The following is a 22,932-nucleotide window of genomic DNA, read 5'->3' as shown; positions in this document are numbered from 1 at the left end:
TCTGAAAATGAATCAAATGCTAGGGTGGCTACCTTCTCGTATAAATAGTTTGATACGTGCTTTACCCTCATAAATACATTTTTTGTGAACATTACCTGGCTGGGTCAACCTTGAGAAATTCAGAGGTGTGAATTTCAAAAGATTGCTGTTTTGGTCTCCATAGTTTTTCCAAGAATTGCGAATTAGGTAAGTTCACCTTTGAATGCAGCTAAATGGAGTTTATTTCCCATTGTTGTTTATTATGTGAAAAGCAGTCAAGGAGAAGCCTGAGGACTTGTGAGCTGAGAGGGTGGAAGCAGTTCAATTCAAATCCTAATTCTCTTGCTGATGTTTTGAAGGCTGACCATCTTCCTCACTCAGACCTCCTCAGAACCGGAGAGGCTGAAGACTGTGGAGAAGTTGAGACAACTGCGCCAGTTCCTGGAAGAAGAAGAAGAAAAGCGTCTGCTGAATCATGTGGAAGAGGTGAAGAAGGAGATTGCAGGGAGAAGGGATGAGCAGCTGGCCAGGCTCTGCAGGAAACTTTCCTCTCTTGAGAGGATCATCCAGGTGATGGAGGAAAAGGGTCAGCAGCCAGCGAGTGAACTGCTGCAGGTAAGACGGCTCCAGGAAAAGGCTGCCTCCCATCCTTTCTGTGCCCCTTTCATGTATGCAAGGAGTGTAGGGGCTCAGTTGACGGAGCCTCGAGTCAGCTTTGTAATGGACAGGAACACCCCAGAGACCTGGGATGCTGAACTTACCTGAAGGCCGACTAAAGATTCTTCAGTCTTCTTGAGGGAAGGGGAGGGGATTTTCTGCTCCTTGCTGATGATTTGCCTCCGAATGCCTTCCCGCTGGGCAATGCTGCCTTCCTGCCCTGCCCTGGGCTTCGCCAAGGATGCAGTCAGGCCTCCTTCTGACATGAGCCAGTCTCTTGACCAAGCTTCTCTTCCCGTTCCCTCCACAACTTCTGGGTGGATCCCCTTCCCCATAGATCCTGATCGGCCCAAAATGGTGCTCGGTCACAGTGACCAAAGAGCAAGACAGAGGGACTCATCCAGACTGCGCCACCTTCTCCACTCACAATCCCATATGGCCAGACGTACAAGTGCTTCTGAACGCCCTCTTTAAGGAGGCTGAGAAGGCTGACATACTGGCAAAGGCAGGAGAAGCCCTATTACGGAATGATTGCCAGATGTCCCCGTCTCCCGGGGACAGTCCCCGGATTTACAAATCTGTCCCCAACAAAATCCGTCCCTGGAATGTCCCCGGATTTCATATAAGGCCCCCAGATTTATATTTTAAGTGTTGTAGATTTATTAGTAGGGAAGGAATGTTGCGTGATTGGTTCAACGGCACAAGACACATCATATGGGGACTTCCGGCGAGGCAAAATGGCGGGTGCCATGGCAATGAGCAGCTCCTGAAGCCAGCCAGAGCCAAGTGCACTACCAGGCTGGCTCCGGGCTGCTGAGACTGCCGCCTGCGCTGCCACTGCCGAGGGGGAACCAGGGATGCCCGGCGCGTTAACTGGGGGAACAGCTGACACCCCCCAGGACCCAAATCGACGCAGGAGCGAGAGCGCCCGGCCATGTGGCCAACTGCCCAGTGGCGCTCCAGGGCCAGTAAAAACCCCGGAGCCAACCCAGGGAGAAGGAGGAAAGGAGAAGGAGAAGGAATAGAGAGAAAGAGAAAGGAGAAAAAAGAGGGGAGCCCCGACCTTGCGGCCGCTGAGGAAGAGAGGTAGGAGAGCACCAGGAGGGCAAGGACACGGGGCCGAGCCCAGGCCCGACCCGAGCCTACTCCACGACAGATAGCACTCCAAGAGATCAGGCTGGGGCCCAGAGGAAGGCCACGCGACAGAGGAGACCCAGAAGAGAAGGTATTACTTCTTATTTTTTTAAAAAATGATTTTTTAAAAAAAACATTTTTTTCTCTGGGTAGTTGGTTCCTTTTATTTGTTCGGGTTCCTACGTTACACCAGCATTTTAAATGGCAACACTCCTTTCAAAGATTGGCCGCCTTTTTAATTGTTATGGAAAATCAATAAAATGATAATTTGCCCCTGCCCAAGGGTTGCATGACATCTGGCTGAAGACTTTTTTTGCTAAAAGTTGAAGCTATGCTGGGGTGTGTGGGTGTGTCTGTCCGTCCATGTGGCCGCTTTGTATTCAACATTCCACCCCCTCCAAAGAATCCTAAGAACCTTAGTTCTCCTTTCACAGTGCTACGATTCCCAGCACCCTTAACAAACCATTGTTTCCAGGACTTTTGGGGTGTGGGTGGGAGGAGATGTGCTTTACATGTGTGGTGTGCAGGCATTTCCCAGCACATGTGTGTGTGGGGGGGAATTCAAGACTAACGCAAATGCTTTTCTTCCTTAGACCACCTTGACGTTGAAAAAGAGGTTCTCTGGGTTGAGGAACACACACCATTTCACAGCGAAGCAGAACACGGGCCAAATGGTCACTCTGTCATTAGATTTGGTGAAGTTAGACTGGCTTTGCAAAGGAGCTTGCCCCTGAAGCCAGTTAGTTGCCTGCCTTCTTCCTGGCTGGCGGCTTGGCAGCAGCAAAACACAAAGAGACAGCCCCATGCAACCTCACACCCAAAGATTTCTGCCCATGCTTCAGACATGCAGCCCTAAGAGCAGCTCTGACTCCCACTCTAGGCCCCGCTGCCCCAGTCTTCCTCCTGATGTAGGCTACAGGATCTGGGAAGTCTGATCCAGCTTTGAGGTGTGGTTCCATATGGCCGTTAGTACTGTTCTGCTTTTGCCAGAGAGCCACGTGGTAAGGAAGATCTCCAAGCATGCTTCCTAGGGGGTCCTCTTTAATCCTCAGATGTGCCCACAAAGGCATGATCCAGCACCCTCATGCCACAGCTGCCTCTGGAGTGACCCTCCCTCCGGTAAGAGGCGTGCCTCACAGCTGAGTGCCTGGTTGTTTGTGTAGGGCGGGGGCAGGGAATCTTGTGGGCTCCCAGATATTGCCAGATCCAATGGCCTTCTGCCTCTGCCAGCATGGCCGACGGTCAGGGGTGATGAATAAAACAACTTTGAGAAGCTGAAACACCGGGCTGTTTTCTTTTCTAATAAAAATATTCACTGTGCAGTACACAGGCACAAAACACAATGTTGATATTGTCCAGGAAATGGGTTTTCAGTTGGAGGGCATGGGTTACGTGAGAGCATGTTGTGCGGGATAACCAGTCTCATATAACCAACATGCTTCAGTCTAATTAGTGCATGAAGGGGTTAACACCATAGAGTAAGCTGTCCTGCCATCTTAGCCATGTCTCTTCCCCTTACCTTGGGAGTGAGTTCTGATCTATTCTGGTATTCACTTCTTCAGCGTTTAATGTACTGTAGGTTTTTCCTGATTTTATGGTTTTATCTTTCTGTAAACGGCTTTGATGTTTCTTACCATCTGGTAGTGTATAAATTTTATGAAATAAATAATTTCAAACAATCAAAAAAATAAATAAATAAATAGGAAGATGTAAAACCACAACCTCCGAAATGAAAGCTACTGTGCCTCCAGACGGATGTTTTTGCCTGGAGTGGGGCCATATTCTGCAATGTGCTATCGATGCAATAATAGTGCAGCTTTCTAATGGACTGTCCACGCAAACATCATTCTGCTTTCTCAGTTGCTCTGCAATGCTTCGCCAGGGTTACCACATCATGGCCACCTGGGGGTGCGCTCCTGTGTTGTAGCTCAGCAAAAGCAGGACAAAATTCCTCTAGTATGGCTCACAGTGAGGGCTGCTGAGAGTTGGGAGAGATCTTGGAGGCCAAAGAGTTTGCTTTTCTGCTCAGTACAGGGGATCTTGCCAGCTCTTCACCCCTGACTGGCCGAAGATGCCCATCTCTCATCCATGCAGCTCCACAGTGTGCCTGGATGATGACTCAGATGGAGCTGGACACACCATTCCTGAAGGATGCAATAATATTGCAACTGTGGTGACCTAACTACATGCCAACAGGATGTCGGACTGAATGGGCCTTGGCCTGACCCAGCAAGGCTCTTCAAATGCGCTTATGTTCCCCTGACTTTGGGGACGCCTTGCAGGAGTCTCACCCGTCTCATGGCTATTCTTCTAGTGTGGACCAGTTCGACAAGCTCTCCCCCGAAAGCAGGTGCAACATCCAGAACATGCTGGCTCTGTACCTGAAGAAGAAAGCGAACACAGACCAGGAGGAAGGGACTTCTAGGGGAAGCGAGGCCTTCATGCGGGAAGCCTTGACTCCTCACGTGTTCCCCGGGATCAGCTTCAACCCCACCACCCAGTCTTCTGCTGCAGCACATGAGGATGGGCATTCCTCCCCTTTCAACCATCTGGCGGAGTCACTCTTCCACCTGGCCCAGAACAGGAGGCTCCTTCCAAACACGCAGAATGCCTTGCACGTGATTGATGGGCCTGTGGTCACTGTGACATAGGCAGGGCCGGATTTATGTATAGGCTAAGTAGGCAGAAGCCTAGGGCCTCTAGATCTAGGGGGCCTCGCCAGCCTGCCCGCTCCCCAGCGCCACAGATAGTCTTCCCTCTCCCCAAATTGCAAACCCAAGACTTCATGCAGGGCATTTCTCCCCTATTTCAATGACATTTTGCTTCAAAAGGAAAGGTGGACTTGGAGAAGGCAAGCAAAATGCGAGGGAGATAGTGAAAGATACAGGAAATTGAATGCAGATTTCCAAAAAATAGCAAGGAGAGACAAGAGGGCCATCTTAAACGAGCAATGCAAAGAAATAGAGGAAAACAACAGAATGGGAAGAACCAGAGATCTGTTCAAGAAAACTGGAGCTATGAAAGGAACATTTCGTACAAAGATTACCATAATAAAGGACATAGGTGGAAAGAACCTAACAGAAGCAGAAGACATCAAGAAGAGGTGGCAAGTATACACAGAGGGATTATACCAGAAAGATATGGATGTCTCATACACCCCAGGTAGTGTGCTTGCTGACCTTGAGCCTGACATCCTGGAGAGCAAAGTCAAATGGGCCTTAGAAAGCACTGCTAATAACAAGGCCAGTGGAAGTGATGATATTCCAGCTGAACTATTAAATTTTGTTAAAGATGATGCTGTTAAGGTGCTACACGCAATATCCCAGTAAGTTTGGAAAACTCAGCAGTGGCCAGAGGATTGGAGAAGACCAGTCTACCTCCTTTAGAGGAAAAGGCCTTGAGGGGAGGACCTGTTGCCTCCACAATCCTTCCTAAACGTGGATAAGCTGAGAGGCAATTGTCCGGCAAATGTGGTGCTGTGGGGAGGCAGGAACATTTTCCTGCAGTTAAGTATTTTCTAAGTTCCTTTCCCGAAACTTCCCCAAACGGTTCTGAAGCCTCTCTAACCTCAGAAGTCTTTTCCTCTCTTGGGAATTCTGGGATTCGAGGATAACTTCATGGAGAAGGAAAGAAACCTGCAGAATCAGCAAATGAGTGCCCGCTGAGGGCCTCCACCCCCACCGCTGCCACCAAGCAGACTGTGAGTTGCCTTAGAGGTGTACTGTGCCCTCCCGCCTCCTTGATTTTAAGGACTACTTGAGTTCTGTTCTCATCTCCCTGAGGCGTATCCGTGACAAGGAGAGCATGAGCAAGAAGCAACCCCAATGACCCACACTATGCGCCAGCTCTTTGTGCCTTCCACACATACGCAGTCCGGACAGAGAGAGGGACTCATCAAGCACGTCCTCGCCAAGAGAGAGAAGGAATATGTCAACACCCAGAATTTCAGGTCAGATCATGCAAAAGTGCAAACACCATGCAAAGACCAGTGGAACCTGTATCAGAGTTGGGGCTGGAGAAAGCGACATCTACATGACAACTGTATTGTTGGGTGCCAGGCAAAGTCTGTCCTGTTCACTCAGGCCACATGGGTGGGTAATTGAAAGTATTAGTTGTGGTGGGCAGTTTTCCTTGGTGCCACATACTGAACCGTGGCTTCATATTATGAGCAGGACGGCAGCCTCTCCTCCAGGTTTGCACACCTCTCCCCCACCCCAAGCCTATTGGGAAGCTTCCACTTGGATTTTAAATTAACCACAGTTTGGTGTGTCCAGATCCTATGGTGGTTCATTTTACCAGCTTTGTAAACCCACGATTGGAAGTTGGCTTGTTTCAATGAGCCATGGTTCAAATGAAGCGGATTGTGCAGCTTCAGACATTGTGACAAGATGCAGTTAATCCAAAACTGAAGCAAAACCTTTGGAACTCCTCCTAAAAGCTGTGCTGAAGGACAGGGAGGTGTGACCCCCCCCCCCAACACTTGGTGTGGGTCATCCTTATAATGCTAAGCTTACTACTTCACACAAGGTTTTTGAGTTTTTGCTTTGGTTATTTCCTCATACTGTTAGTAGTAAGGTCAAGGTAAAGGGACCCCTGACCAGAGGACTTCCGGGTTAGCGCCATCGGCAATGGCGGAGTTCCTCTGACCGAGAGGAACCCGCTCCGCGAAAATCGGGTCTTGCCGCCGCAGCAAAGCCAGAGACCCTTTAAAAATCCCAGGTGGAGGAAGCCTGGGAACGTGGGATTCGGCTGACACCAGGAGCGCCTCCCCTACTCGCAGGGAAACCCCTTTTTCGGGGATCCGATGCGACGTGGGGTGAGCGGCGCGGTGTTTTGAATCGACCGCTATTTTTACGGAGTGAAGCCGCACAGTCGTTGCCGGAGAGCGCTGACTTTTTCCTGTGGACAATTGGACTCTAAACAAGTACCCATTTGTAGAACGGAAAATTGGATTAAGAAACATTTTAATTTGGCACTGAAGCGGGAAGGTTCTAAACAGGAAGTCCGCCTTCCGCTTTTGTAAATAGACTAAAGCAAAAATTGTGCAAGCTAAAGCCTGGAAAGTCGTATATAAAGGTCTAAATTTCCTTCGGTTTTAACCACCAAAACCCCTCTTGGAAGCAGGAGAAAAGAGGGGGGATTTTGATTGTTCAAGACTGCAGGAGAGAGAGTTAAGAAAGATAAATTTCCACCGTCTCAAACCTGGGAACGGGGTGTCAGAGACAGAAATTTTTTGGGAAGTTCATTGACTGTGAATGGAACGTTTTTTGACAGATAGCTAATGAAGAGAAACAAATTGCTTCCAATGTTGCCTTTTGCATCTTAAAGAAACAAAAAAATTGAAAAATGAAAGTAATTTTCTTTTGTTGGACCTGCTTTCAAAAGATGGATACAAATAGAAATTGCCTCCTCTAGAGGGAGCTTGTTAAATTGTTGCTGGAGTCGATCTGGGGATTTCACAGCTGTGGAGATTAGGATCGTGGGACCAGACTCTGACCTTGAATAAAAATGTGTTTAGAAGAAGTTTTGGTGCTTGCTTTTTGCAAGACAAGTGCTTTGTTGGACCAGATGCATGAGAAGATAGATTTGATGACTGTTGCAGTCAAAAACTTTGGACAAACAGCGAATACTTATATAGAAACCATTCAGGAACCAACCCAGGAACCTGTTTTGACAGGGCAAGTGCAAATGCAGAAGACAATGGAGGAGGTTGCTGTCGAACCTCAAGTAACACAAATGGAGAGACCTGAGGCCCTGCAGGAGCATAAGCCACTGTTCTTGAAGATTGAATCTGGAGTGGGCCAGGGGGGGTCTGGAGTTGTGGGGGCTCTTAATTTTGGAGGGACTTTGAAACATGCTTTTAAATACTTTCTGGACTACACTGCTGACTGTGGGGAATGCGACTGTGGGGAATGGGCTGATCTGCTGAGGGGAGATGGAGATATTTTCGGCTTGGAGTCTCCCCGAGACCTACTCCTCAATGAGAAAGGAAAGAAACTAAGAAAGAGACCAACAAAAGACAAGGTAAAGTGCAGGTATAAACAAGAAGAAGATCTGCAGAAGGGACATGGAAAGGACTTAAGAGCCTCGGACATAAGATTACCAGGTTGATGGACTAGATGGAATGGACAGTAAGGACTGACATAACCCGAGACCAGGAAGAAGAGACGTTGGATGAAGATTGGAAGAAAGTTTTTAAAAATTTATTTTGGGAATTAGTGTAAAATTAATGAGTATTAGGAAAAATATTGGAATGAAACTATTTGGCTTTAGTAGAAATGATATAAGGAGTTATGTATAAATAAGTATTAAGTTTTAAGCTTTAAGGTATTTTATGGTAAGATAAGGTTAAAATAAATTAAGGTAAATTGAACGACAGAATATAGTGAAAGATGGAAAGGATTTGCTGAGTTAATTAATAGGTTAGACTGTTAAGATAAATTACCCAATAAAAATTGAGAAAGATGGAAAGAATTTGCTGAAACAAATAACTAAACTAGAATACAAAAAGGGAGGTGTGAGGAGGTCGATGAAACAAGTAAATGAAAGAAAAAGATATGGAATATTGGATGTGTTTTTATTGTTATTGTTATTGTTGTATTGGTTTTTATGTTTTTTTTTCCTTTTTTTTTATGTATTGTAATGTATGTTTTGTTAATTCTTTGTTGTTTTCTTTTCTTCTTTTTTCTGTAACTTTTAAACTTCTAATAAATATCACATTATTTTTTTTTAAAAAAGGGACCCCTGACCATTAGGTCCAGTCATGGCTGATTCTGGGGTTGCGGCGCTCATCTCGCTTTATTGGCCGAGGGAGCCGGCGTGCAGCTTCCGGGTCATGTGGCCAGCATGACTAAGCCGCTTCTGGTGAACCAGAGCAGCACACGGAAACACCGTTTACCTACCCGCCAGAGTGGCACCTATTGATCTACTTGTACTTGGACGTGCTTTCGAACTGCTAGGTTGGCAGGAGCAGGGACCGAGCAACGGGAGCTCACCCCGTCACGGGGATTCAAACTGCCGACCTTCTGATCTGCAAGTCCTAGGCTCTGTGGTTTAACCCACAGCGCCACCCGTGTCCCACTGTTAGTAGTACCCAGTGACCATTTGTTTTTCATGTCTGCTTTTATGATATGTTTATCAGTATGTGGTTAGCAGCTTCAGATGCTACTGTTTTACAGAGGCTGTTTAGCTTGTTCTTTTTACCCCTTTACTAGACAGGCTGTATTTCTGTGCTGTTTTCAGAGTGGGGAATGCCCATTCCTTCATGGCCAGCATGGAAACACAGAAGGCTAGCCATTTAGGAGGTTTGCAAAGAGGACAAGGGTGTTACGGGGTAATCTTCTAGCAAACAAGCTTGGCACAGCAGATCTGAGAGGTGGTTTTCTGCTCCCGGAAAGCCAGCCTGGAAACCAGGTTGCCAGGTGAAGGAAGAAGGGAGAGACCAACCAACTCACTTGCCTTCAAAGAATTTCTGGTTGCCTGTGGCTACTGGGATAGTGCTTAGATATCAGGCTGGCTGGCACATCTTAAAAAATACAAGGAAAAAGCTTTTTCTCTTTCATTAGCAAAGCTCCTTTGGGGCCCAGAATAACTAAGCTAAGGAAGAAGTGGCTGGTATTACTTGTTTGTTCTTGGTCCTGATCTTGCCTGCCCTTGCACACTCCGGTTGTCTTTGCATATTTAACCAGCACGTCTGTTCCGATTGGAGTCCTATTCCTACAGTTCCACATCCTTCTCTTTGGCACTTGGGCATTCGGTTCCAGGAGCTGGACCTGAGCACAGAGGCTTTCTTCTACTTGGACTCGACAAAGGAGCAAGAGTGGCTGACAGCTGTGGAAAAGGCTTTGCGTTCCAAATCCAAGTACAAGAAAGTAAGTCCAACCCCACCCATTTCTTCAGCAGCCAGACAGCTGTCAGGAGCTGGAGTGAGGAGGAGGAGGTCAGCAAGAAAAAACACCTGGTGTCAGTGGTGTTTTATTCAAAAGAAGCCAACATTCTTTATTCAAAGAAACCCAAACCGTGCAGGCCTCGTGATCACAGAAACCTTTCCCAACAGGTCTTGCCCCAGTGAGGTAGTTGTGAAGGCTTAAGGTTGCTACCCTCCCACCACTCTCTGAAGTCTCCTCCTCCCCCTGGTCCTTCCCAAGCAACCTGAGACTCTGACACCTTGCCTGTCTTTGCTCCCTCCTCTTAATTTCTCTGTGTTCTGGGAGACCAGCAGGGAGGGGAGCTGATCGCAGCAGGATGGGGAGACCCCCTGGCTTCTTCAGCAGCCTGCCTGATCTCTGCCTCTTGACCCCCGCCTCCAGCCTCCACTTCTGCCTCGGATTCTGGACTGCTGTTTGCCACAGAATCTTCCTGCCCTCCTGCCTCTTCAGTTTCCAACACCTCCTCTTGCTCACAGTCTGCTTCCTCTTCTCCCTCGGACGACTCAGCCTCGTCGTCCCCCCCACCATTTCCCTGGCTCTCAGCCTTCTTCCCTTGGGGGATCCCCAGTTGGTGCCACCTGCCACTCCTATCTGCATCCAGCCGGCCCAGGACAGCAAGCAATGAACAGAGCTGGTAGACATCCCAGTACCTTGCATCTTCTAGGTGCAGCTGGTGCTCATCTTTGTCAGGAAGGACCAGCTCAGCCGCATCAAGGAAGTGATGAGGGAGACAGTGGGCACAGGCATCATGGGGAAGATGGGGAGTAGACTCTGACAGCGGAATTCCCTACGTCGATCTTTCTGTCTGTCTATCTGTTTTTCTAATCTCTGCCAACCAGTTTCCCCCTCTTTCCTGCTTGCTCACTAACAGCCATCTTTGCTATCCACATCAGCAGGGAGTAGCCGATTGAAATGGTCCAACACTGGACCCGAAGACAGTCAAGGGGCCTCCAGTTCAGTCACTGTATCTAAACTGGCAGGGAGGTCATGGCGGAGCAACAGGACTTTCTCCGCAAAAAAGCTCGCGAATGCCTCACAGCTGTGGGTCGAATTTGTGCTTAAATTTGGTTGTCCTCCTAAGGACATTATCGACCTAATTATTCTAAAAAGTTGTGCCGGGCGAGAGCTAGCGGATGCAATGGAAGCTGCAAAGTAAGATTTCTTAGCAGCTTGCATAGCCATCTCATAGGCTTTCATAAGTGTCCTATAAGATGTTCTTGAAGCTCTGTCATGAGTCCGTCGCCATACTCACTCTAGCTGTCTGAGATCCTGCTTCATTTTCCGGAGCACCTCAGTAAACCAAGGGGCCTGGTTTCGACGGGGTCGCAGAGGGCGCTTAGGCGTGATCTCATCGATGGCTGCCAAGAGCTGGTTATTCCAGTCCTCGACAAGGTCATCTAATGAGTCGCCAGGAGGAGCAGGGTCCCGCAAGGCCTGACGGAATCTTTCAGGATCCATCAGCCTTTGGGGGCGAGCCCAAATAGGCTCGCCACCCGAGCAGGGGAGGAGCGGGAAGTCAATCTTGGCTTTCAGAGCGTAGTGAGCAGACCATGGCTGTTCCACAGGGGGGAGCATGATCACATCTATGCCAGCACCAAAGATCAGATCCAGCGTGTGGCCTGCTTGATGAGTGGGGCCCAAAGCAAACTGGGAGAGCCCTAGTGTTGCCATGGAAGTCACTAGGTACAGAGCCTGTGAGGAGGGGGAGGCATCGGCATGGACAGTGAAGTCTCCCAAAACCAATAAGCTTGGGAACTCCAAGGCCCAGCCCGCCGCCATCTCCAGCAGGTCTGACAGGGTGGCTGCCGGTGCGCTGGGTGGTCGGTACACCAGCCAGACAGCCAAGCTCTCCTTGGTGCCCCCCACGAGACCAACACATTCAATGCCGGAGATTGCCGGTGCTGGCAGAGCTCTGAAAGAGCAATCCTCCGGGATTAACAACGCTACTCCTCCCCCCCCCCAACCCACAGTCCACGATTGATGGAGGACAGAGAAGCCTGGGGGTGTTATCTCATGTAGGGAGACTACTTCGCCTTCCCGTACCCAGGTCTCCGTCACGCAAGCCAGGTCAATCCCCTGCGAGACAAAAAAGTCACCCATGGGGGAGGTTTTGTTGCCTATGGACCTGGCATTGCACAACACCAATGACGGAGGTGGGTAATCCCTGCTCGCCCTACCCTCATCCCTTGGGATGGGGCGTAGATTGGAAGGGGTTTGAGCATCACTGCATCTCAAAACCCTTCGCCGATAGTGATATCTAGCCCCACCGCCATTCCTCCCTAGCCCTTCAATAGTGGGAATCCCAGACCCCATACTAGCCTCCCCAATAGAGGGGTAACATCCCCTCACTGACAAGTCATCCCTGGGCCAGGACTCCTGGGTCAAAATGGTAAGGGGAAGAGGTGAAGGTTTGATAGGGTAAGTATCCCTAGAAGATAAAACCCAACCAACCGCACCCCAAGCGGGGAGGGCGGTCCCACGGTGTTTCATTAACTGTCAATCCCCCTCTCCCTCCTGGATTGATTGGAGGACTGTTGGTTCTATCTGTGGCTGTGGGAGTATTAATGAGGCATGTGCTATAAAATGTGGATCACTGGCCAACAAAGAGCCAGCTTCGAGTTTGGAAGATCTGTCCATCCTGTCTCGCCAGGAGTACAGTAGAGAAGGTTGATCATTCTGATAAATTTTTGGAACATTAGGCAAAGGTCCAGATGTAGATTGGGTGCTGGATTTCTCCAGATTGTCAGCAGCGTAGAGTTCTTTAGGTGTTGTTGCCATAGAAATGTCGGAGGTGCCAAATTCCTCATCTACTTCGGTGTCGCTTGAAAAGGGAACAGGGAGTTGCACTGATGTCTTTCTATGGGATAAAGAGCTGTTGGACCTCTTTAAATATTGTGCTCTAGGCTCTACTGACCTTATATTTTGGGTAGAAATCTCAGTCTTTATACTCATTAGCCTCTTCTTCAGGTCTTGTAAATCTAGGCTTACAGAATTCTTTTCTTCCTTCGGGCAGTTAGTATTTCTAGTGTTAAGCTTGCTTTCCCTTGTCCTCATTAGCTTTGACTCTATGCAAGGAACCAATTGCCTCCTTGTTTCGTCCTTAAATACCCTCACTGGGCGGAGAGAGTGGAACCACCATAGAGTATCCTTTATCTCCATGAGTCGAGACGGGAGGGCTGATGACCTAAAGGTCATAAATAGGCGCACGATCTTTCCCAAGGTAGGCAGGAAGTGAAAATTTCCTAGATCTACATTTCGGTAATGGTAATTCAGGAGCTGAGACAAGGACATGCCATTTGGATAGGATTTAAAAAGATATTTCTACAAGCAAGGAGTTTGCCATTAGCGAGCATTAAAACATGCATTCCCTGCGAAATGGTGATTTGTTATTATGCAGATTAGTCTAAGTGAAGACTGTGATTGATTGCATACAAAGCAGCTTCCTAGACGCTGTAAACATACAACGGCCATCAGGAGACATTTTATAATGCATTATGTAGCACATGCTGCCCAATTGCTCCTCATGCTGTTCTCTCTTGGAGCAAGCAGGAGAAGCAAAGCACAAGGCCTTGGCACCACATCACGTCTGAACCCGGGACTGTGGCCTTATCATAATAAGCAACAATTGTCAGCCAATCTGAAGTCCCTGCTTATGGCTGGCCTGCTGACTGTGGCTTGTTAGGAAGCAGCAAACCATGACCAGATGTAATGGGGAAAACAAAGCTTCCAGGTTTGTTTATCCTGCTTGTGCCAGGAGCAAAGGGGGAGAAATGAAGCATCTTGCAACCGTAAGTCAGAAAGTCGATGGTGATGTGTGAATACATAGATTACAACACCCTTGCACTCACCATGATTAAGGGAGTTCAGCAACGTCTTCTGGCGCAAGCAAAAATAGACCCACTGGGTTTGGGTCCCCCCTTTCAAAACTGGTTCCTACTGGAATCCTGATGGGAGTTTTGTTTAAGATGCAAAGTGTGTTTTGTTGATGCAGAAAAGTGGACTCGATTAACTAAGCAAGGGCATTCAGAGTAGAGTAACTCAACAGGTAACGTTGAATACCAAGAGCTGTTGTGTTTTTCTGAAATCTGTTCAGGCAAAAAGTGTTCAGTACCAGATACACCTGCCCTGTGGTGCTGAAGATTTCTGTGTGAATTACAGAACATGAACTGGTTACTTGACTAGGAGCCAGGAGCACGTAAAAAGGGAGGGGGCACCTCACAAACATGAATTATATCTACATCACCAAAGGAAAGCCACAAATAAATGCTGACAGTCCTTTAAGAACTCATTTCTTATTAAATGGTCAATTGTGTTCAGATGTCTGTGACCCTGTCCTTGAGAAATGGCAGAGGTCACAAAACCTAGCAGAGAATTCTGCCAATTATTCCACCTGTTATTTGCATAGCCTATGGCTTTATTTATGTTTTTTTTATAATATTTTTATTTTTTCCATATAAACACAACATACATAAACATACAAAGACAAAAACAGAACAAAAAACATGTATCATTTCATATCCTAATTTCTTATACCTTTCTTCCCCGACTTCCTCATGCCTCCCTTTTCTGTATTCCAAATTCTTATCGATTGTTCAGCAAATCTTCCCTTATTTTAATTTAAATTTAGACTAGTCTTCCTTATTCTCCTTGTCTTAACCATAGCTAATAGTAACCATTTACTTTCCAGTCCAGCATCATTCTAACTTTCATTAATTTTGTAATATTTCTTTAAATAGTCTTTAAATTTTTTCCATTCTTCTTGCGCTGCTTCTCTTCCCTGGTTTCGGATTCTGCTCGTCATTTCTGCCAAACCCATGTAGTCTATCACCTTCATCTGCCATTCTTCCAGTGTGGGTAGCTCTTGCGTCTTCCAGTACTTCGCAATGAGTATTCTAGCTGCTGTTGTAGCATACATAAAGAATGTTATATCCGTCTTTAACACCCCTTGGCCGACAATACCCAAGAGAAAGGCCTCTGGTTTCTTGGGGAAAGTATATTTAAATACCTTTTTAAGTTCATTATAGATCATTTCCCAGAATACCTTAATCTTCGGGCAAGTCCACCAAAGATGAAAAAATGTACCTTCAGTTTCTTTACATTTCCAACATTTATTGTCAGGCAAATGGTAAATCTTTGCGAGCTTGACTGGGGTTATGTACCACCTATATATCATTTTCATAATGTTTTCTCTTAAGGCATTACATGCCGTAAATTTCATCCCGGTGGTCCACAACTTTTCCCAATCAGCAAACAAAATATTATAACCAATGTCCTGAGCCCATTTAATCATGGCCGATTTAACCGTTTCATCTTGTGTATTCCATTTCAGCAGCAAATTGTACATTTTTGACAAATTCTTAGTACTGGGTTCTAACAGTTCTGTCTCCAATTTTGATTTTTCCACCTGGAAGCCAATTTTACTGTCCAGTTTAAACGCTTCATTTATTTGGTGATAGTGCAACCAGTCTCTCACCTTCCCTTTTAATTTCTCAAAACTCTGCAATCTCAGTTTGTCCCCTTCCTTTTCCAAAATTTCCCAGTATCTTGGCCACTTGGACTCCATATTTAACTTTTTAACTGCCTTAGCTTCCATTGGCGACAGCCACCTTGGAGTTTTATTTTCCAGCAAGTCTTTATATCTAACCCAGACATTTAATGGTGCTTTTCTGACAATATGATTTTTAAAACTTTTATGTGCTTTAACCTTGTCATACCACAAATATGCATGCCACCCAAAAATATTGTTAAAACCTTCCAAATCCAAAATGTCTGTGTTTTCAAGAAGCAGCCATTCTTTCAGCCAGCAGAAAGCTGCCGCTTCATAGTACAATTTAAAGTCTGGCAGGGCAAACCCCCCTCTTTCCTTTGAATCCGTTAATATCTTAAATTTAATTCTGGGCTTTTTGCCCTGCCAGACAAATTTAGATATGTCTTTTTGCCACTTCTTGAAACAATCCATTTTATCAATTATTTGCAATGCTTGGAACAAAAACAACATTCTTGGCAATACATTCATTTTTATAACTGCAATACGGCCTAACAAGGAAAGCTTTAAGTTGGACCAAATCTCCAAATCTTTTTTCACTTCTCTCCAAGTTTTTTCATAATTATCTTTAAACAAATTCACATTTTTAGCTGTCATATTTATACCCAAATATTTCACTTTTTTAACCACAGTCAACCCTGTCTCGTTCTGAAACCTTTCTTTTTCTATCTGTGTCAAATTTTTCTCCAAAACCTTTGTCTTAGACTTATTCAATTTAAATCCTGCCATTTGACCAAACTCTTGAATTATTTCCAAAACTCTTTTCGTGCTAGCTTCTGGCTCTTGCAATGTAAGTACTAAATCATCTGCAATTTGGGCAGATTTCTACTTTTTTTATGTTCGGCGCCATACTGCTAGTCACCCAAATTTGGTCAATCCTTGTCCATGTCATTTTGGCTTCAGAAAAGAAGGTTCCCTCTCTTTCTAATGGATGTTTTGTTCTCCAAATATCAATCAAGTCCATATTGTCAGTCATTTCAAAAAAGGTCTTTGGTAGTCTTCCATCTTTTGTTATTACCTGTCTTTGTGCTTTGTCCATATTTGTTGAAACTACTCCATTCATATCTCCCATCAAAATTAAGTTGTAGTCCATATGGTCCATCAAGATTTCATGCAACTTCTTAAAGAATTCAGCTTTCCCTTCATTTGGTGCGTAGATTCCCACTATCAAATACTTCTCTCCTTGGGATTGAATTTCAATTGCCAAATATCTTCCTTGATCATCTTTAAAAATTTGTTTCGGTTGCAACTTTTCTTTTGCATGGATCACCACTCCTCTCTTTTTTACTCTGTCTGAGGATATAAATTCCTGTCCCAGTCTTTTATTTATTAATAATTTTCTATGTGCTCTTGTCACATGAGTCTCTTGTAGACAAATCAAGTCCAGTTGGTCTTTCTTTAAGGCATGAAATATATTTTTTCTCTTCCTGGGAATGTTCAAACCGTTACAATTCCAGGTTAGAAGTTGCAGAGCCATGATGGGATTATTTACTCCTTCCTCCTACAGCTCCCTGTTTTTGTTCCTCGTCTGTCGGTGGTACCGTGTTCGTGTCCAGTGACGGATGCCCTTGTCCTGGAAATGTCTCTTTCTGTAGGTCTTCTTCGTGTTCTCCCAGGAACTTGTCTTTATCACTCACAGTCTTTATTCTTCTCTTCTTCCCCTTGTATTTAAAAGACAAGCCTTGGGGAAACTCCCACCTGAATGGTATGTAGTTCCTTTTCAGCAATATCACCAGGTCCTTATAATGTCCTCTTGCGTCCAAGATACTCTTAGGGATGTCTTTAAAGATCTCAATATAAAAATCTTCAATTCGAAGGGTTGTTTGGTAATGCAGGTTCAGTATTTTATCTCGCTCCTCCTTTGGTCTTAGAGTTATAAGACAATCTCTGGGTCGATTCTTCTTCTGCCTTGTTCCCAATCTAAATGCACTTTCTATCTTAAAATCTTCTTTCTCCAACTCCTGCTTCCAAAAATCTGAAAATTCTTTTGTCAAATAGTCCACCAAGTTGTCTCCTTCCTTTTCCGGCACAAGTCTAATCCTTAAATTCCTCTCCTTACGTTGCATATCCTGCATAGAGAGTGCCAACTCATACTCATCCAGTTTCTTGTAAACTGGTGGAAATTTTTCCTCCGCAGCAGTTGCAATTTCCTTAGCTTCCTCGGCTATCTTTCGTGTTGTAGATGAATCTTCCAATAATTTCCCAATTGCTTCTGCATTTGAGTTCACTTTGTTCCCAAGGTCAGTTATACTTTTTGTATTTAAGTCAATTTTCCCAGAGATTTCTTCAATTTTTTTATTTGTTTCAGCAACTTGTACTTTAGTTTCAGCAACTTGTAGTTTAGTCTCTGCGCCTTGCTTTTTTAATTCCTCCAAAGAGTCATTTATCTTCTCCAGTACCTTAGCAAATGATTCTTCTGTAGACATTGCTTTCACTTTTGACTTTGCAACAACTGTAGTTCCAGAGGCTCCTATTACAGAAGCCCTTCTTTGCATGGAAGGGTCAATTTTGTATTGTCTACCAGATCTCAAGGTTGTTTCTTGTAAATCCCCTTTCTCTTTACCATCTGCCATAACAAAGTCTTTTAGTCAAGGTCATTCCCACACTTTTGAGCTATCAAACAAAAGTTCTCAGATTTTAAACTCCACTTGTTGCTGAAACAATTTGTAAGTCCTCTAGAGGGCGTAGAGTCAATTCTTTACTTCTCAAAATAGTCTCACACTCTTCAAAAAAATAACAAAAGTTTCCTAGTCCCTTCCAATTTTTCTTTTCTCTTTCAAGGGGATCCCAATCAATAATGTCCTGTAAGTAACTTTGCAATGCAACAAAATCAATGTTTCAAGTTGGAAGTAGCCAAAGTCAATTAAAGATACTTTTTAGCCTTCTTATAGCAACAGTCCTTAGCCGGTTCCTTTTCTCCGGCAGTCCGATCCCAGGTAAAAGAGCAGCGGTACTTAATTCAATTCTTTTAAATTGGCAGGGAAACACTTTAAAATCTTCTTTCCCCCCCTCCTGCCTTCGGGGAGGGAGTTCTTTGCTTTGGTGGTGGATTTCTTAATTCCCACAAATTTCCTCTCAAGCAGTTACAGCTAGAGTGCCTTTCGCTTTGATCTTGCTACAGAACGGAAAGCAGACTTCCTTTTTAGTGCTTGTCCGTCTCGGTGCCCAATTTCTTTGCTTTTAGAGTCCAATTTATATTTTAGCGGTCAATCCTACTCACGGATAGTTGTTCTTTTAATCCAATTTCGCCGGAAGAAATCAGCGCTCTCCGCTAATGGCGACGCGGCTTCGCTTCGCAGGCTGGGTGAAGACGACTCTCAGCACCGCTCCAAAACCCCTCCGCTGCTCCGCAGCCTTTAAAAAGGCTATTTCACAGCGTCGGGGGGGCGCAAAGGTGCCCGCCGAGTCTCCGGTTCACAGGCAACGCGCCTGTGATTTTTGAGGGCCCCCGCTTCGCCGTAGCTGACAGGACCCGAACCCACGAAGCAGATCTCTCCCGGAGCTCCGGGTGAGATCCGCCATTAAGCGCTGGTGATAAACGGAAGTGAGCCTATGGCTTTATTTATGTACCACAAAAGTAATAGTGTAGTGTCCTGTGGGGGAGGTGTCCAGTCTCAAGTCAAACAAGAGCATGTAATAACCCATCTGAATATGGCAACTGTAAGCTCTGACTCACTTGCTAAATATTCTCCTATCCTTGTCATGGTATCACATGGCAATTGCTGCCTACCGTCAAGAACAGTCCATTATGCAGATGTAGTTTTGGTTACTGCATTTTGCTAACTTCGGTGCCGTTTTTCATCTGCCACCAGACAACTCACCCCCACCCCCCACCCCCAAAAAAAACCTGATCACTGCAAGGATTCAGGAAACTGTGTAAGGGTCGAGGCACCCGAACACATAGTTTTGCTAGAACTTTTATGCAACGACTAGACTGGTGAAGTGTTAGGTTCCATACAGCATCGTCCAACAGTAGTGCTTGCTGTACCCCTCCAGTTTGGTGCGCATTAAGGATTCTGCACAGGAATTCAGTTTTTCCCATCACGACTCAAAGAAGTGACCTCCAAAATACATTGTGCAACTTTCTTGAATGGGTAAAATGCCTTCATGGTGACTGAAACACGAGGCAAAGCAGAGGTGGATTTAGGGCAGTGAAGCTCTTCCCCTGCACAGGATGTGGGGGCCAGAAGGGAGCCTTCCTGCCTCCTTCCCCAAGCCTAGTTAGCACTCTCCCAGCTTTGGGAATGAGATGAGAGGGCTCTAGGAACCCACCAGAGCCTTGTGCATCCTTCCCCAAGCCTGACCCCTCCCCTGCCTGGCTTTTGGAAGGCACCAGGAGGGCACCATATTACCAAGGTCCCTCCCTGGGCAAAGTGTCATTTGTTCTTCAGTAAGAGCGCCTGTGCAAACAGAACAGAAACGGTGATGGTAGGGATGAATGGAAATGACCTTCCGTTGAGCACTCTGTCTTAAGCTCCCCTCGAAAGCTGGGGGATGCATATAGGTTCTGGTAACACCAGACGCATTTGCACAGAGGATTTGTTTTTTGTTGTTTTGTTTTTTTTTGAAAATGATATTTATTGAAGTTTTACAGACAGAAAAAAGTTACAGAATTAAAAAAGAGAAAATAAAAATTAAAAAGAAAAAAAGAAAGAAAAGGTACAAAAATACAAAGGAAAAATACAAAATACATGAAAAGTAAAAAACAACAACAATTAAAAACAGATCAATATTTTCATGTCTTATATTTCATTTACTTATTTCCTCACCTCCTCACACCTCCCTTTTTTGTATTCCAGTTCACATGGTTAATTCAGCAAATCCTTTCCCTCTTTGTTTTTATCTTAATTCTATATCTTAACATATTATAACTTCGTATTTTCATCTGATTATCAATCCATTTTTACATATTCTTTTTAACCTTGTTGCTAAAGCCGTTTCATTTCAATCCAACATCATTTTAACATTCATTAATTTTACAATGTTTCTGCAAATAGTCTTTAAATTTCTTCCAATCTTCTTCCACCAACTCTTCTCCCTGGTCTCGGATTCTGCCAGACATTTCCGCCAGTTCCATATAGTCTATCACTTTCATCTGCCATTCTTCCAAGGTGGGTAGATCTTGTGTCTTCCAATACTTTGCGATGAGTATTCTTGCTGCTGTTGTAGCGTACATAAACAAAGTTCTATCCTTCTTTAACACCAATTGGCCGACCATGCCCAGGAGGAAAGCCTCTGGTTTCTTCAAGAAGGTATATTTAAATACCTTTTTCAATTCATTATAGATCATCTCCCAGAAGGCCTTAATCCTTGGGCACGTCCACCAAAGGTGAAAGAATGTACCTTCATTTTCTTTACATTTCCAACACTTATTATCGGGCAAATGATATACTTTTTCAAGCTTGACTGGTGTCATGTACCACCTGTATATCATTTTCATAATATTCTCTCTTAAGGCATTACATGCCATAAATTTCATACCTGTGGTCCACAACTGTTCCCAGTCAGCAAACATTATATTATGTCCAACATCTTGTGCCCATTTAATCATAGCAGATTTAACCGTTTCATCCTTTTTTTTAATAAATATTTATTAGATTTTCCAATTTTATATAAACACAAAAAGAAAAAGAAAAAGAAAAAATATTAAAAACAAATCAATTTTGATAACAATCTTTCAATAACATATTTCTTTGACTTCCTCATACCTCCCCTTCTTGTTCTCTAGTTCAACCTGTTAATTCAGCAAATCCTAATCTCTCAACATTCCTTTTAAAATAAGCCTTATTTTCATTCAACTTTTTTTTAAAAAAATAATAACTTAAAGAATTTTAGTCCCCATTATCTTTATCATGACAGCTAGAGACCACCAAAGCTCAAACCAACATCTTTTCAAGGTTCATTAATTTTATAGTATTTCTGTAAATAGTCCTTAAATTTCTTCCAATCTTCTTCTGCTGACTTTTCTCCCTGGTCGCGGATTCTGCCGGTCATTTCTGCCAGTCCCATACAGTCAATCAACTTCATCTGCCATTCTTCCAGAGTGGGTAGATCTTGTGTCTTCCAGTGCTTTGCTATAAGTATTCTTGCTGCCGTTGTAGCATACATAAAAAAAGTTCTTAACCGTTTCATCCTGAGTATTCCATTTCAACAGCAAGTTATACATTCCTGATAATATCTTAGTTTTGGGATCTAGCAGTTCTGTTTCCAATTTTGATTTTTCCACCTGGAAACCATTTTTTTTTTGTCCAAATTGTAAGCCTCCCTTATTTGATAATAATGAAGCCAATCTCGCACTTTGTCTTTTAATTTCTCAAAACTCTGCAATTTCAGTTTGTCACCCTCCTGTTCCAAAATCTCCCAATGTTTTGGCCATTTGGCCTCCATATTGAGCTTTTTCTGAACCTTCGCCTCCATCGGTGATAGCCACCTTGGGGTTTTATTTTCAAGTAAGTCTTCATATCTTATCCAGACATTAAACAATGCTCTTCTGACAATATGGTTTTTAAATGCTTTGTGTGCTTTAACCTTGTCATACCACAAATATGCATGCCACCCAAAAACGTTATTAAAACCTTCTAAATCCAAAATGTCTGTGTTCTCAAGAAGCAGCCATTCTTTCAACCAGCAAAATGCTGCTGATTCATAATAAAGTTTAAGGTCTGGCAGGGCAAATCCACCTCTGTCCTTTGCATCAGTTAATATTTTAAATTTTATTCTGGGCTTCTTGCCCTACCAGACAAATCTAGAAATGTCTCTCTGCCACTTCTTGAAACAGTCCATTTTGTCCAAAATTTGCAATGATTGAAACAAAAATAACATTCTTGGCAGTACATTCATTTTTATCACAGCAATTCGACCAAACAAGGAAAGCTTCAAGTTTGACCATATTTCAAGATCCTTTTTCACTTCTGACCAGCATTTCTCATAGTTATCTTTAAATAAATTCAAGTTCTTAGCAGTCATGTTAACCCCCAGGTATTTTACTTTCTTAACTAATGTTAGACCCGTCTCCTTCTGAAACCTCTCTTTCTCAATTGGTGTTAAATTTTTCTCGAGAACCTTAGTCTTTAACTTGTTCAACTTAAATCCTGCCACTTGACCAAATTCCTCAATCAGTTCTAATACTCTTTTGGTACTAGATTCTGGCTCCTGTAATGTCAATACTAAATCATCTGCAAAAGCTTTAAGTTTGTACTGTTTAGCTCCGACCTGAATACCTTTGATCAGATGGTCCCTTCTAATCATATTTAGCAATACCTCCAGGACCGAAATAAAAAGCAAAGGGGAAATTGGGCAGCCTTGTCGTGTTCCTTTCTCCATCTTAAATTCTTCTGTCACCACGTTGTTAACAATCAATTTGGCCTTTTGTTCTGAATAAATTGCACCTATACCATTTTCAAAACCTTGACCAACCCCCATCCCCTGAAGATTTTTCTTCATAAAACTCCAAGAAATATTATCAAAGGCTTTCTCCGCATCAACAAATATCAAAACTGCTTTAGTATTAATGTTCACTTGCAGCTTCTCTAAAATGTTAATTATATTTCTCGTGTTGTCAGACAAGTGTCTGCCCGGGAGAAAGCCAGCTTGGTCTTTATGTATCTCCTCAACTAAAACTTTTTTCAATCTTTTAGCCAATATATCTGCAAAGATTTTGTAATCCACATTAAGCAGGGATATGGGGCG

The 22,932-nt window shown here is 44.3% G+C and overlaps 1 protein-coding gene across 1 annotated transcript in view; it reads left to right on the top strand.

Annotated features, from left to right (window-relative positions):
• LOC310753702 (inositol polyphosphate 5-phosphatase OCRL-like) overlaps nt 1-22,932 on the top strand; it is a gene marked incomplete at both ends in the record, with an annotated part of 328,447 nt that overhangs the window by 5,691 nt on the left and 299,824 nt on the right. The window contains 2 exon segments of the mRNA XM_083595056.1: nt 9,534-9,641; nt 10,363-10,462. Of these exon segments, the coding sequence (XP_083451182.1) occupies nt 9,534-9,641; nt 10,363-10,462 (208 nt within the window).

Source organism: Podarcis filfolensis (genome assembly GCF_964270895.1).
Source record: "Podarcis filfolensis genome assembly, chromosome: W".
NCBI lineage: Eukaryota > Metazoa > Chordata > Lepidosauria > Squamata > Lacertidae > Podarcis > Podarcis filfolensis.
This window is presented reverse-complemented; position numbering and strand designations above follow the sequence as displayed.